Below are 13,329 nucleotides of genomic sequence, written 5' to 3' on the forward strand. Positions count from 1 at the left end.
GGGAAAGTCCTGGTGAGTGAAGCCAGACAGATAGAAAATCCTAGTGAGCGAAGCTAGGCAGAAGGAAAGACTTGGTGAGTGAAGCTAGGCACGTGGAGATTCAGGTGGGTCAAGGTTGATCGGACACCTAGTGTTTGGAAGCCCAAGTAAGTCAAAGGATTGACTAGATGCTTAGCATAAGGAAATCGAGATGGGTCAAGCTTGACTGGACATATGGTGGAAGTCCAAGTGGGTCATGCAGGATTGGACACTTTGCATGAGATGGTAAGTCCAAGTGGGTCAATGTTGACTAGACACTTGGCACGAGAAGAAAAGTCAAAGTAGGTCCAAGGGTTGACTGGACACTTGGTGAAGAAGTCTTGGTAGGTCAAGGTTGACTAGATGCTAGGCATAAGGAGTTCCAACAGGTCATGGTTGACCAGATGTTGGAATTGGAGACCCTAGACTTGAGTTAAGAAAGTCAAAAGGAAGTCAATCGATTAATCGATCAATTGAATTATGGTTCAATCGATTATTCAATCGATTGAAGGTGTGATACGAAGAAGGCTGACCCAATCGATCGACCGATCAATTGGGAAGTGAAATAACGAGCACAAAATGCTCCCCAATTGATCGTCCGATCGATTGGTCTCCCCAATCGATTGGTCAATCAATTGGGGCAAGTTTTCTTGTGCAGACGCGAGAGCACAGAAGAAGGTTGAATCGACCAGCTGATCAATTCAGTCTCCCCAATCGATCAGCCGATAGATAGGGATGTGACCGCTGCCAGGTAGCGAGTGATGGATGGCTGGGATGGCGCGGATCTAATGTGGCAATCGATTGGGAGCATGCCCAATTGATGAGCCCTAGAAGCACGAAGTATATAGCCGTTGGCAAGCTTCTTCTCCAAAAGGCTTCTTCCTCGATCTTACTACGATTCTCTTCGACACTCACTGCCGGACTTTGAGCTTGGAAGAGAAGTGTTGTTGCACTTTCCAAAGGGTCCAGAGGCGATCTACATCAACAAGATCAAGCAAGAGAAGATTTTTATTTATACACTTGTGTATTTTCTTCTTGTTTGAGTGTATCTTGTTGTGTGAGTCTTGTATGAGGTTTCTCCACCTCTGGTAGTTACTGAGAAGGAGTGTTTTCTTAGTGAAGAGTGCTCGTGTCTGTGGATCCTTGGATTAGTCATCTCATCTTGAGGTGGATACCATGTAAATCCTAGTGTTAGCATTGCTTCAGTTACATTCCAATGCATATCATCGTCAAGGAATGAGTAACGAAGCGTGACTAGCTGTTCACCCCCCTCTAGCTACAAATCGACCCTAACAAGTGGTATCAGAGCGAGGTTGCTTTTCACTAGAATCATCGCCAGAAGGGGCAACGAGCTAGAGGGAGAAGAAGTTAAAGCAAATTTCAACAAGTCGAAGACTTCATCAAAGGCTCAACTTCAAATGGAATTCCAAGATGAACTTGGATTTGACACAAGGGTGCCTCCACCATTCATATCAATGAGCTTCGATTCTTGGAAATCAAGGATTGAAAATTTCCTCATGATGAAGATAGAGCAATGGTTTACTCTAATGGAAGACTTTGAAGCTCTAAAAGACTCAAAGGGCAAAATTCTCAAGAAAAGCAAATGGAGCAAGGAGCAAATTCAAAGGTGCGAGGCGAACAACAAGGTAACCAAATTATTGGTTAGTCTATTGCTAAGCACAATCATTTGCAAAATTGGAGAATACAAGGATGCAAATGAATTTTGGAGCAAATTGGCCAAGCTTCATGAAGAACCCTCCACTGCATCAAACCAAGAGAAATCCATAGAGGGCAACTCATTGGAGCAAGACCAAGAGGAAGAGGACTCCGAAGTTGAGAGATGCTCAACTTTCGAAGAAGAAGTCCAAGAAGCTTCATCCTCAAAGGAGTGCAACCAAAAGAGCAAAGAAGGAGCATACTCTTTGTTCAATAGGCAAGAAGATGAAGATAATGAAGCCTCCACCTCTAGGATTGAGGGGGAGTGTAAATCATTGACTTCGGAGCGAGAATAAGCCTCTACCTCCGGATCAAGTGAAGAAGGAGGATCATGTGCCACCCCTACAAGAAAAGGTATAACAATTTTAATTGTTAAAAATAAAAATCATATTATATTCTTTAAGTGTAGGGAACATGGGCACTACAAAAGTAAGTGTCCTAAATTGGCTAAGAAGAAGGGCCAAGTGGCACCAAAGCCCAAGGAGATTGCCCCCATAAAAAGAAGTGCAAGGAGCACATTATGTGTTTTTCTTGCAACCAAAAAGGACATTATCGGAGCCAATGGCCAAAGGAGAAGAAATCGGTCAAAGTCAAGGGTGGAAGCACAAGTTAAGGGGGAGCTTCCAAGGCAAAACTCAAGGTATCATGTATTGAGCCTATCCCTTTGAATCATGGTAAAAAACATGCTAGGTCTAATTTATATCATTTTAATACTATTTACTATAAAAATAGGAGGCATGATAGTGTTAAAGGAAATCATGTGGCCTATCATGCTAAGACTACCACCTCTAAGGCTAGGAAGGTAGATAAACTAGGCAATTACTCTAAGGATTTTAATTATAGGCCTAAAAATAAAAATGCTGATGGAAATCAAGAAAAATCCAAATCTAAGGATTTAAGGTTAGAAAATCATGCCTTGAGGTCAAGGCTTGATAAATTAGAAAAGACCCTAAAGAAAATAGAAAATATTATTAACGGTCAAAGAGCATAACCTAGGGATAATTAGACAAGAATCATCTAATGGTAGGAGGGGTTTGGATACAAACCTAAAATCAAGAAGGATGAAGCCTCTTATCATAGGGTTCCATATAATTATGGAACCAATCCTAGGTCTAGGGGTCAAGTCAAAGATACAAGGAGAGTTATCCCTAGAAGTATTTTTGCCAAGACCAATATGACTAAGACTTTTAAGAAATCAAAGAAAGTCACTAAGAAGGTCACAAGGGAAGCTATCCCTAGAGTTGACCTAGAGGAAGTGACCAAGTGTTACGATTCTGCAAGTGCATGGATTCGTCGTCAGTAATATAAAAGATTGTCGAACCCACAAGGACTGGTTATAAGCACTAGTGATGACACACTTAAGATTAGCTACACTATCGATGGTTGTAAGTAATCTAAGAAAGAGATTAGAAAGTAGGGGATGATAACTAGCAACGAGAAGAAATCAACCTGGTTAATGAAGAGTTCTAGGAGTTCGGTTTCATTGTGGTGGTATTGATATGTCTCATACTATCCTATACTCATTATCCATCGGCATGCATTCGCCGGAAGCTAAAGAAACTATCCTTGAGCACCAAACAAAGATGATCCCTATGAAATCCTGTTACGGTTAACCCCTGTCACTAGGGCGCCTCAGTAGATCACAAGGACACGACTCTTATTGATGTTATCAAAGATAGAATTTAGAAGCTTAGTTTGGTCTCTTACATCCTTGTGGAGGCATCGCCTCTCCTTTCAAGGAAGTACCCTATATGTCCGTGAATGGGTTACCCCTGTCACTAGGGCCCCTCGGGTGTACGATCTAAGGTATTCCCTCTACGAGGTTGGCAATTCCTACACAATCAATCAACACGACAAAGAGATCGAGTAGTCGAAACAAAGTAAGCGAAATCATCCAATGAATATAAGCATAACATGAGTCTTACATTAAAACCAATCCACAATTACTCCCTCATCCTAGAACAAGGACTCTACTCCATAGACGCTGGAGAAAAAACCGAAGACATAGTAAATCTAAACACACAATCCTCAAAAGCAAAGAGAGAAAGAAGAAGTATGCTTATCCAATGACGATGAGTGATCTTCGGACCCAATCCTTTTCTTTTGGAGTTGATGTGGTGATGAAAGGTCGTTGGATCGATGTTCTAGATGACATGGAATGGCACCAGAGTGATTCTCCTCTTGACAGCTCGTCTCCCGACTCCCTCCCTCGGAAAAGGGGTTAAAACCCCTTTTATAGGATAGGGCGCGGTGCAGCGGCACGGTCGTGCCCTAACTTGGCTCTGGATGCGATGCCTGGTCGTGCCAATTGGCACGACCGTGTGATGCTGGGACTCATCTTCTGGGGACATGACTGTGCAGGGTTGCATGGCCGTGTGTTGCTTGGCCTCGGTCATGGGGGGCACGGCCGTGCATTTCTCCTCTTCTGTCTGGCCACACGGTCGTGCTCTCTAGCTCACTCCGGTGCGTCGACAAATGTTGTTTTCACTCTGAAAGTTGTTCCTTTCAACACAAACCAAACAAAGAGCAAATATCTATGCAAAAGAGTATATATGATGAATACATGATAAAAGAGACGATCATACAAAGGATATGTACGTATAAAGCAAGCGAATGTGCATAAAAACATGCATAAACTATCATAATATTTATGCACATCACACACCCAGACTTGAACCTTTGCTTGTCCTCAAGTAAAACACTATAAACTATGTTCGGGAGCGCTTGGCAGTGTTTCATAATCCCTAGTGCATTCGCCTAACTCTATCAACTAGTTTCATTGATAAGCATGATTGTGAAGTTACCTAAGTATGGCCTAAGCATAAGTTCTTTGTGGTCGGTGCAACAAGTAGCTCAAACTCTTTAAGTTTCAATTCTTTGTCCTTGTTAAGTCATTATACGATTGAGTTCCTAATGTTCCCGGTGATAGGCACTTACCTGCCACACACTTGGTTCATTTTTCTTAAGTTACACACGGTCTCAAAGGATACTTCTCGGAATCAAGAGAAACATAACATTCATTTTCCCAATTACCTAACTCGGTCTAAAAGGGATGAATTGTTAGTTTCCACTCATGACAACTATTTTTTTATCTCTTATTTTTTTTTAAATTTTTTTTGGTGCTGTGTAGCACTAATCACACATGCGGGATGCATATGCTGGGATTTAGATTTTTCCAAATGAGCTTTCATGATCTGAGGTTATCCAGTAACCAAAATGTAAATAAGAAATCCCCATGGGAACACAAGTACTAACCAATTCGGATGAATCATAACTATTCCAAAAATATTTCTACTATTCATGCTTAAGTACTTAGGTGTAGTGTAAATAAGATCCTTAAGGTTAGACCAAAATTTATACCAAACTCCGTGCAGTACTTAGCTTATTTCATGCTACTAGAGATAGAGAAAGGAGATACACCAAACATACTAACACTATCTTGACAACTCATAAACTAAGAAAATGCTAGTCATTTTGCTATCGGACAAGTAGCAGAAAAAGTAGAAGGTTTGATATTCTCAAATATGCCTCAAAACTAGAAATGCGAATAAACAAAGCAAAGTACAAATGAGATGCAAATAAAAACATGAAACTAGAAAAAATGCAGATAAAAAAAATAGACTAAAAATAAAAATATGCAAAGCAGAAAGAAAATGTAAAAAGAAAAGAAAACTCGAAAACTCGACTCAACTCAGGTTGTGCAAAAAGACACAACACCCCCACAGACTTAGACTTTTCATCATCCCAATGAAATCAATACGGTGGTGGGGTGGGGGATAAGGGGGTCCCCGATGTGTGTCACTGAGAAATCTAGGCATACCAAGAAGATGGCCAAGGTGTTGATGATATTGATATAGGGCATCTACTTGTTATCTAGTGATATCCATATCATCCATAAAATTTCTCATTCTTTCCTGGTCACCTGACTATAGACCGAAAATGATCCTGTACCTCCCTAAACTGGTCGTTCGATAACTTGAAGTGACCCTCCAACAATCGTTGTTAGGTATTTTGCTTCTCATGAAGGGAGTTTAAAGAGGTACGGAAGTCAGAAAAATCAAACCTAGAGGATCCCGTGCCATATGCAAAAGAGTGTCTAGGAAGGTCCGGATGTCCGGAGGGCTGCGGAAATCCTGATGATGAGGGCTCTTGGTGGTACTCGAGTTCTTCTACAATGGAGGGTACAGTTTCGGGGTGTAAATCAGTAATCACCCAATTCGTGGGGTCGTGAACTGAAGTGTGCTCGAGGCAAGGAAGGGGTAATGGAAAATCATTAGTTCTAGGGAAAGAAAACTCATTCTCATCCCTACAAATCATCTTCATAGCAAGACAAGAATCAATGTCGATCTTGTCATTACCATGAATCACCTCTAATCCATCAAGTGCACAACCCAGATTGAATGCTACTTAGGTGATCAATCCACCAAGCACTATCATCCCCGAAGATGCCTTATGTAACGACCCAATTTTCCTCATTAGGAGTTCTAAAAGTTATTAAAAATATTTATAAATATTTTCAAAATATTCTAGAGATTTTTAGAAATTTTTAGAGTATTTTTATGTAATTTTTGGAGGTCGTTTGGTATTTTTACTAAACGAAGGAAGTTTCGACAAAAAAATGTCCAAGCCGAGAATTGAACCCATGACCTTTGACTTAGTCAAAACCCAGCTGACCAGGTGGGCAAACAGATTTTTTTGTTTAGAAAAGGTAGCGAATTTATTTAAGATAGTTAACAGAATATTATAAAAGGGATAAGTTGATGTTGGATTTGTTTGTTTAGAAAAGGTGGCGAATTTATTTAAGATAGTTAACAGAATATTATAAAAGGGATAAGTTGATGTTGGATTTGTCTGTTTAGAAAAGGTAGCGAATTTATTTAAGGAGTTAACAGAAATATTAAGTTATAAAAAGGGATAAGTTGATGCTCTGTTTTCCCGTGACTTAAACCATTCTCTCCTTCTCTTCTGCGTACGATGGCGGAGCTCGGGCAGAAAACGAAAGGGAGTTAGGGCATCATCTCCGGCGGTCGGCCAAGGTCCTAGAGGCCCCTTTTTGTTCGGTTATGAGTCCAAGAAGCAAGGTAAGTGCTTCTCACCTGCAGTAGGAGTAGTTTCGGACCTTTGTTCTTCTTGAATTCGAAGCATGAGAAGCGCTTATAGTGAAGATTTTTAATTAAGTCTATAATGCAGATTTTTAATTAAGCTTATAGTGCAGATTTTTATATAGGCTTATAGTGCAGATTTTAATTAAACTTGTAGTGTAGATTTTTAATTAAGCCTATAGTACAGATTTTAATGAAGCTTATAGTGCAGATTTTTATGTAGTCTTATAGTACAGATTTTAATTAAGCTTATAGTGCAGATTTTTAATTGAGCTTATAGTGCAGATTTTTATTTAAGCTTATAGTGTAGATTTTAATTAAGGCTATAGTGCAGATTTCAATGAAGCTTATAGTGTAGATTTTTATGTAAGCTTATAGTGCAGATTTTAATTAAGCTTGTAGTGCAGATTTGTTAGAGCTTAAAATGCAGATTTCTTTAGAGCAGATTTCTTTAGAGCTTGTAGTGCAGATTTCTTAAGAGCTTATGGTACAGATTTCTTTAAAGTTTATAGTGCAGATTTTTGGTGGAACTTATAGTGCAGATTTTTGGTGGAATTTATAGTGTAGATTTTTTGTGGAACTTGTAGTGCAGATTTTTGGTGGAACTTATAGTGCAGTTTTTAAAGAAAAAGATTATAGTACAGTTTGGTTAAGTATTATAGTGCAGAATTTATGTTTGCATAGTATGCAGAAATAGTGTAGCATAAAATGCAGAATCTTGATTAGTATAGTATGCAGAATTTTGATTAGCATAGTATGCAGATTTTTGTTTATGCATTTCAAAGTTAGAATTTGTTTAAACATTTCAGTTTTTAAAGAAGCATTCTTTTATTAGAAGTATTAACAAGTGTAAGAAAGATAAAGAAAAGAAAGAGAAAGGCCAAGACCTTAAGTAGATCCCAAAGTCAAGACTTTAGGGATTTTGGCACACAAGGTGCTTAAAGAAAATACCGAGACATTATATATTAGAAGTAATAAAAGATAACAAGTATTTTACTTTATTTAAGAGGCTAGTACCCGACTTCCGAGGTTGTCGTTAAACAAATCGAGGTGTCCAATTTCGAGGTCTTGGCCCTGGTAGACTGAGGTCTGCTCTTTTAGGATTGGTGGCTCGCTACCCCAACCTATTAGGGAACGCGCATAAGATGTACTATGCCTGGGCCCAAGAAGAAAGTTGATTATTATTTTGAAGTATTAAAGTATAAGTTTTCAAACAAAAGAAATAAGCTTCACATAAGTTTAAAATTTAGCAAGTTTAGCTTTCTTATATATTGACATGTTGTTTAGATTTGCTTACATGTTTAGTATTTCAGTATGCTATGTTTCGTTTGCTATTAGATGAGCATTCAATTTCTAAATTTCTTTTAGCTTACATGCATACTCGAGTTTTGTGAGTTAGATAGCGCTTACTAAGCAATTTTGCTTATAGATGCATTTCCTCTTACTGCAGATAAAGGAAAGGAAAAGTAATAGCAAAGGAAGGCGACAAGGAGGTGCGGATGGATGTGTGATGTCTGGACTATAGAAGCCTTGGGATTTAGCATAAGAATTTATTAACAAAGAGTTGAGTAGAATGTATTTGATGAGTCATTTAGTCTTTCGCTGCTAGTTAATTATATGTTTTGAGTTCTCCGAGAGTTTTAGGAATTTCTATCAACATGTGAACAAGGATAGTTAAGTAAAGTTAGTAGTCCAGTAGCGCTCTGCCCTCACAGACCAGTAGTGAGGATGGTGGGGTGTTACACCTTAGCTGCCCTCCACAAAGTTTGCAAAAAATGAAATTCTGAATCAAAATCAACTTTATTCAACATCACCCAAAGAGAATAGAGTTCTATCTTTCTAACCACCCCATCACTCTCTCCTCGACCAAAGATCGTTTTGCTCATCACTCGGTGAAGGTATCTAAAGGTCGGGTTTTGCGTGCGGGATGCCTTGGCTCTAGAGGGTTCATAACGATCTTTTGATCCGTTTATCGACGTCAAAAATTCATTCCATCTAATTTCATCATCAAATCCTTGGGCACCACCAATGGGTAAACTAAAACAATTATTGAAATCACTAAAAGTCTATCGAACTTCTTTATTCATCATCCTAAAAGTTATAACCCCTACGTAGTCATCTTCAGAAGAAAATTTAACATCAAGTGAGCTTTAAAATTCAAGGACTAGGCGGGGGTAAGTCGGTGCATGAGCGTACATAATATCATTCCAGTCTAAAGAGATTATCATCCAATCTACATCATCCCTGATTCCTAATATGTCCATAGTAATGGTATCCATATAGTGCATGTGATTTTCCTAGCGATAAGGATATCATATCTAGCTTTTTATTCATGATTTTTAAAAATAATATTGAACTCATTTTCGTTACCTTCGTCGCATGCCACCCTTTTTTCCTTTAACTTTTGAAGTAGAAGCATTCCCTTTGCTTTTGTCGCCTCCCGGAGCATCTCCTTCGCCAGATCCACAGCTTCCTTGATGAAGTCTCTTCAAGATCTGCGACATGGTGCAAGGCTTTGAGGAGTTTCTTGTGGAAATGGGTCTTGAGGGTGGAAGGGGAGGAGAAGGAAGGAAAAATAGGGAAGTTTCTTCTCTCTTTTCGGATTTGTGGCTTGAGGAAGTGTTAGATCTAGTAGATCTAAGCAAAAGTGAGCTCTAGAGGTGGGAAATCAGGGTTTCATGAGGTGTAGTAGAGAGGAGAAGGCTTTTGGGAGAGAAGAAGATGGAAATAGGGTTTTTTGGAGGGTGGGCGGCGCACACGGGCAGGGGCACGGCCGTGTCTTATAGACACGGCCGGGTTAGGTAGGGCTCTGTACAACCATGTCAATTGGCACGGCCTCCTCTGTTCTCCTTTTGGCCAAGGCCGCACAGCCATGCTAGTTGGCACGACCCAGTCCTTCCTCTTCTCTGGCCATGTCTCACTGCCGTATCAATTGGCACGGCCCGAGTCATCTCCTTCTCTGGTAGTCTCGAACAGTCGTGCCAAGTGGCATGGCCAGTGTCCTTCCTCTGCATAGGTCATACGGTCGTGCAAGGTTGTACGACCCGTGCCTTCATTCCTCTGTTGGCTTCGCATGGCCGTGTGGGATCACACGGTCGACTCCTTTAGGCTCACGGTGACTCACCCTTCGCTCTTTCGGTTCCTCTAACGCCTCCATGCCCATGAAATGCTCACGGCCAGCTCATGGAGGCTCTGCACATCTTGAAAACGAACATCCAAAAAATAAAGAAACAATAAAAATGCTCTACTAAACTAACCAAACTAGAACAACGAACTATAATGAAAAAAACCCTTGGGTTGCCTCCCAAGAAGCGCTTGTTTTAGGCCTTTAGCTCGACCCCGTTTCAATTAATGCGGACTAAACCCGTGGAAGCATGGCTCTCCCCCTAGGGTTAATGCTCTAGTCTGCACCTTCAGTTTTGCTCGTGCAGGACAAATATATTTCTTGTTGCTCGCTGGAGGGGAACTCTCATGGAAACTGCACTCCTCGACTTTGTGTATATTGATCTTGCTAGAATTGCCCTGAGAAGAGGGGTTGCAGATGAAGGAATAAAATAAATCAAACTCGATCTTTTCTTTGCCGATCTCCAAGGATAAACTGTGACTTTTTACATCGATGATGGCTCCAGCTGTGGCAAGGAATGGTCTTCCAAGGATGATCGGTATCTTGGGGTCTTCCTCCATATCCAAGATAATGAAATCTGTGGGAACTATACATCCATCCACTTCTACTGCCACGTCTTTCACTATTCCCATTGGGTATCTGCATGAATGGTCAGCTAATTGTAGTGCCATTATGGTCAGTTTAATGTTCTAGAGGCCCAGCTTCTTACATAACGCTGGCCCCAAGTCGCAGAAAGCTCTCGGTATGAGTTCAGAACCAATTTTGCATGGTATAGAGAAACTTCCTGGATCCTGAAGCTTTGGTGGAGAATTTGCCATAAGGAGAGCGCTGTAATTTTCTGTTAATGCTAGGATCTCGAAGTCGCCCTTCTGCCTCCTGTTAGATAAAATACCCTTTAAGAACTTTGCAAACTTTGACATTTGGTGTAGTGCATCAATCAGTGGTACTTCTATGCAAATTTCCTTGATCTTCTTCAAGAAGCGGTTGAACTCTTCATCCTTCTGGGAGGTTATCAGTTTCTGAGGGAAAGGAATCGTCTAATTTTATGGGGGAACTTAAAGAGTTTCTTCAACCTTTTTAGTAGCCTCCTCCCCATCCCTGTTTTGAGTCTGATTAGGCATTAGGAGAGAGGGCTCCTTCTCTAAGTCAAGTTCCTTCTGAGTAATGATTTTGGGGTCTCCCACAATACGTCCGCTCCTCAGCTCAATGCAGTTGCAATGTTCCACTAGATTTATATCTGGCTTCCCTGAAAATGTTCCCTGCGCTCTTGAGATGGATTGGGCTATCTGGGCTATCTGGTTGTCTTGCATCTTTCGATGCTTCTCAAAATTTTCCATTCTTTAAGTTAATAGCTTGATCTCATTCTTTATCTCCTTTTGCTCTGAGAGAGCTTCTTCAAGCATCTTTTCAATTCTGGACAATTGTGAAGGTTGTTGTTGAAAAGTTTGTTGTCCAGCTGAGTAGTTCTGCTGCCCAGGTGAGTTGCTCTGTTGTCCAGGTTGATAGCTTTGTTGTCCAGGTTGATAGCTTTGTTTTACTGGCCCTTGATCTTGATTGTTCCGGTATGAGAATTTTGGGTGATTCCTCCAACCTGGATTGTATGTATTGGAGTACGAATTATTTTGCCTTTGGTTGTAGCTAACTATTGCATCACACTGCTCAAGTTGGTTTATATGTGCTTGTATTGGCCCTAGGGGGCAAGTACCTTGAGCATGATCCGTACTTCCGTAAGTTTCGCAAACACAAACTATCGCATTGGTCGTGTTGTTGTTGTTTCCCATGGCCTCAAACTTCTTGGTCAGAGTGTCCATCTTTACAGACATGAGAGTGACCGCATCTACGTCGAATTTCCCTGACGCTTTTATTGGGTTCCCTTAGAAAGAACCACCAGATCTTTCTGATGCCCACTGATGGTGATTCTGTGTCATATTCTCTATGATCTCTTCAGCTTCATCAAGGCTCCTGTTCATTAGTTCTCCTCCTGCTGCAGAATCAAGGGATACCTTCATGTGATAATTGATTCCATTGAAGAAGGTGTGTACAACCAACCATTTCTCAAGGCCATGATGGGGGCACTGTCTCAGCATACTCTTGAATCTGTCCCAGGCTTCAAATAATGATTCTGAGTCCACCTGTTTAAAGCTTGCAATCAAGTTCCTCATGTGGACAGTTTTGCTCAGTGGATAGAATTTTTCCAGGAATTTCTGCTCACACTGCTCCTAAGATGTAATGTTGTTTGTTGGAAGGGAATTTAGCCACTGCTTGGCTCTATCTTTCAGGGAGAATCCGAAGAACGATAACCTTACTGATTTTGGAGGGACTCTGCTAACTTTCATGGTGCCGCAGATCTCGTAGAAAAGTTCCAAGTGGTGGTTTGGATCATCATACGGTCTTCCTCCGAATTGATTCTGCTGAACCATGTGAATTACAGCAGGCTTGATCTCAAAGTTGTTAGCTTCGATTGGTGGTCGAGTGATGCTAGACCGAACCCCTCATGCATAAGGTGCTGCATAATCCTTCAACAATTTATCAGCCATCTATGAAGATTCTTGTGTTGCTTGAAATGCCTTCTATAAGTTTCTTCTCCTCAGGAAAGTCTTATCAATCTCTGGATCAAACGGTAGGAGCTGTCCTGAAAGATTAGTTCTTCACATACAAAAATAAAATATGAACTATAGTAAAGGGGAAAAAATGAAATAATACTATTTTTGGTGTTTTTAATAAAAATGCAGAAAATAAAGAAAAACAAGAATGCAAACTAAAGGAAAGATAAAGGAAAAGAAAACAAAGTCTAGTCTAATCTAGTATAACTATCACCAATGTTATAGACAGTCCCCGACAATGGCGCCAAAAACTTGTTACGATTCCGTAAGTGCACGGATTCGTCGTCAGTAATATAAAAGATTATCGAACCCACAGGGACTGGTTATAAGGACTTGTGATGGCACACTTAAGAATAGCTACACTATCGATGGTTGTAAGTCATCTAAGAAAGAAATTAGAAAGCGGGGGATGAGAACTAGCAACGAGAAGAAATCAACCTGGTTAATGAAGAGTTCTAGGAGTTCGGTTTCATTGTGGTGGTATTGATGTGTCTCATACTATCCTATACTCATTGTCCATCGGTATGCATTCGTCGGAAGCTAAAGCAACTATCCTTAAGCACCAAACGAAAACGATCCTTATGAAATCCTGTTACGGTTAACCCCTGTCACTAAGGCGCCTCAATAGATCATAAGGACACGACTCTTATTGATGTTATCAAAGATAGAATTTAGAAGCTTAGTTTAGTCTCTTACTTCCTTGTGGAGGCGTCGCCTCTCCTTTCAAGTAAGTACCCTAGATGTCCGTGAATGGGTTACCCCTGTC

The 13,329-nt window shown here is 40.5% G+C and overlaps 2 protein-coding genes and 1 pseudogene across 2 annotated transcripts in view; 1 reads left to right on the forward strand and 2 right to left on the reverse strand.

Moving 5' to 3' along the window:
- LOC122029058 overlaps positions 1 to 9,340 on the reverse strand; it is a 34,511-nt gene extending 25,171 nt beyond the window's left edge. The window contains exon 1 of the mRNA XM_042588016.1: positions 9,207 to 9,340. Within this exon, the coding sequence (XP_042443950.1) occupies positions 9,207 to 9,340 (134 nt within the window). The remainder of the gene's footprint in view (positions 1 to 9,206) is intronic.
- A 1,309-nt stretch (positions 9,341 to 10,649) lies between these two features.
- LOC122029059 lies at positions 10,650 to 11,297 on the reverse strand. The gene is made up of 2 exons (XM_042588018.1): positions 11,034 to 11,297; positions 10,650 to 10,979 (listed from the first exon to the last, which is right to left on the reverse strand). The coding sequence occupies exons 1-2, from the start codon at positions 11,295 to 11,297 to the stop codon at positions 10,650 to 10,652; spliced, it is 594 nt and encodes a 197-aa protein (XP_042443952.1).
- A 721-nt stretch (positions 11,298 to 12,018) lies between these two features.
- LOC122030691 lies at positions 12,019 to 12,090 on the forward strand (annotated as a pseudogene).
- Positions 12,091 to 13,329: the final 1,239 nt, after the last annotated feature.

Source organism: Zingiber officinale, chromosome 10B, assembly GCF_018446385.1.
Source record: "Zingiber officinale cultivar Zhangliang chromosome 10B, Zo_v1.1, whole genome shotgun sequence".
Classification (NCBI taxonomy): Eukaryota; Viridiplantae; Streptophyta; class Magnoliopsida; order Zingiberales; family Zingiberaceae; genus Zingiber; species Zingiber officinale.

What these genes read in the sequence shown, in the direction of transcription:
- LOC122029059 (XM_042588018.1), bottom strand. Translation starts at nt 11,297, where the DNA reads ATGGAAAATTTTGAGAAGCATCGAAAGATGCAAGACAACCAGATAGCC. An exon ending in GGGAGGAGGCTACTAAAAAG is followed by an intron (nt 10,980 to 11,033) that starts GTTGAAGAAACT and finishes CCTTTCCCTCAG; the next exon opens with AAACTGATAACCTCCCAGAA.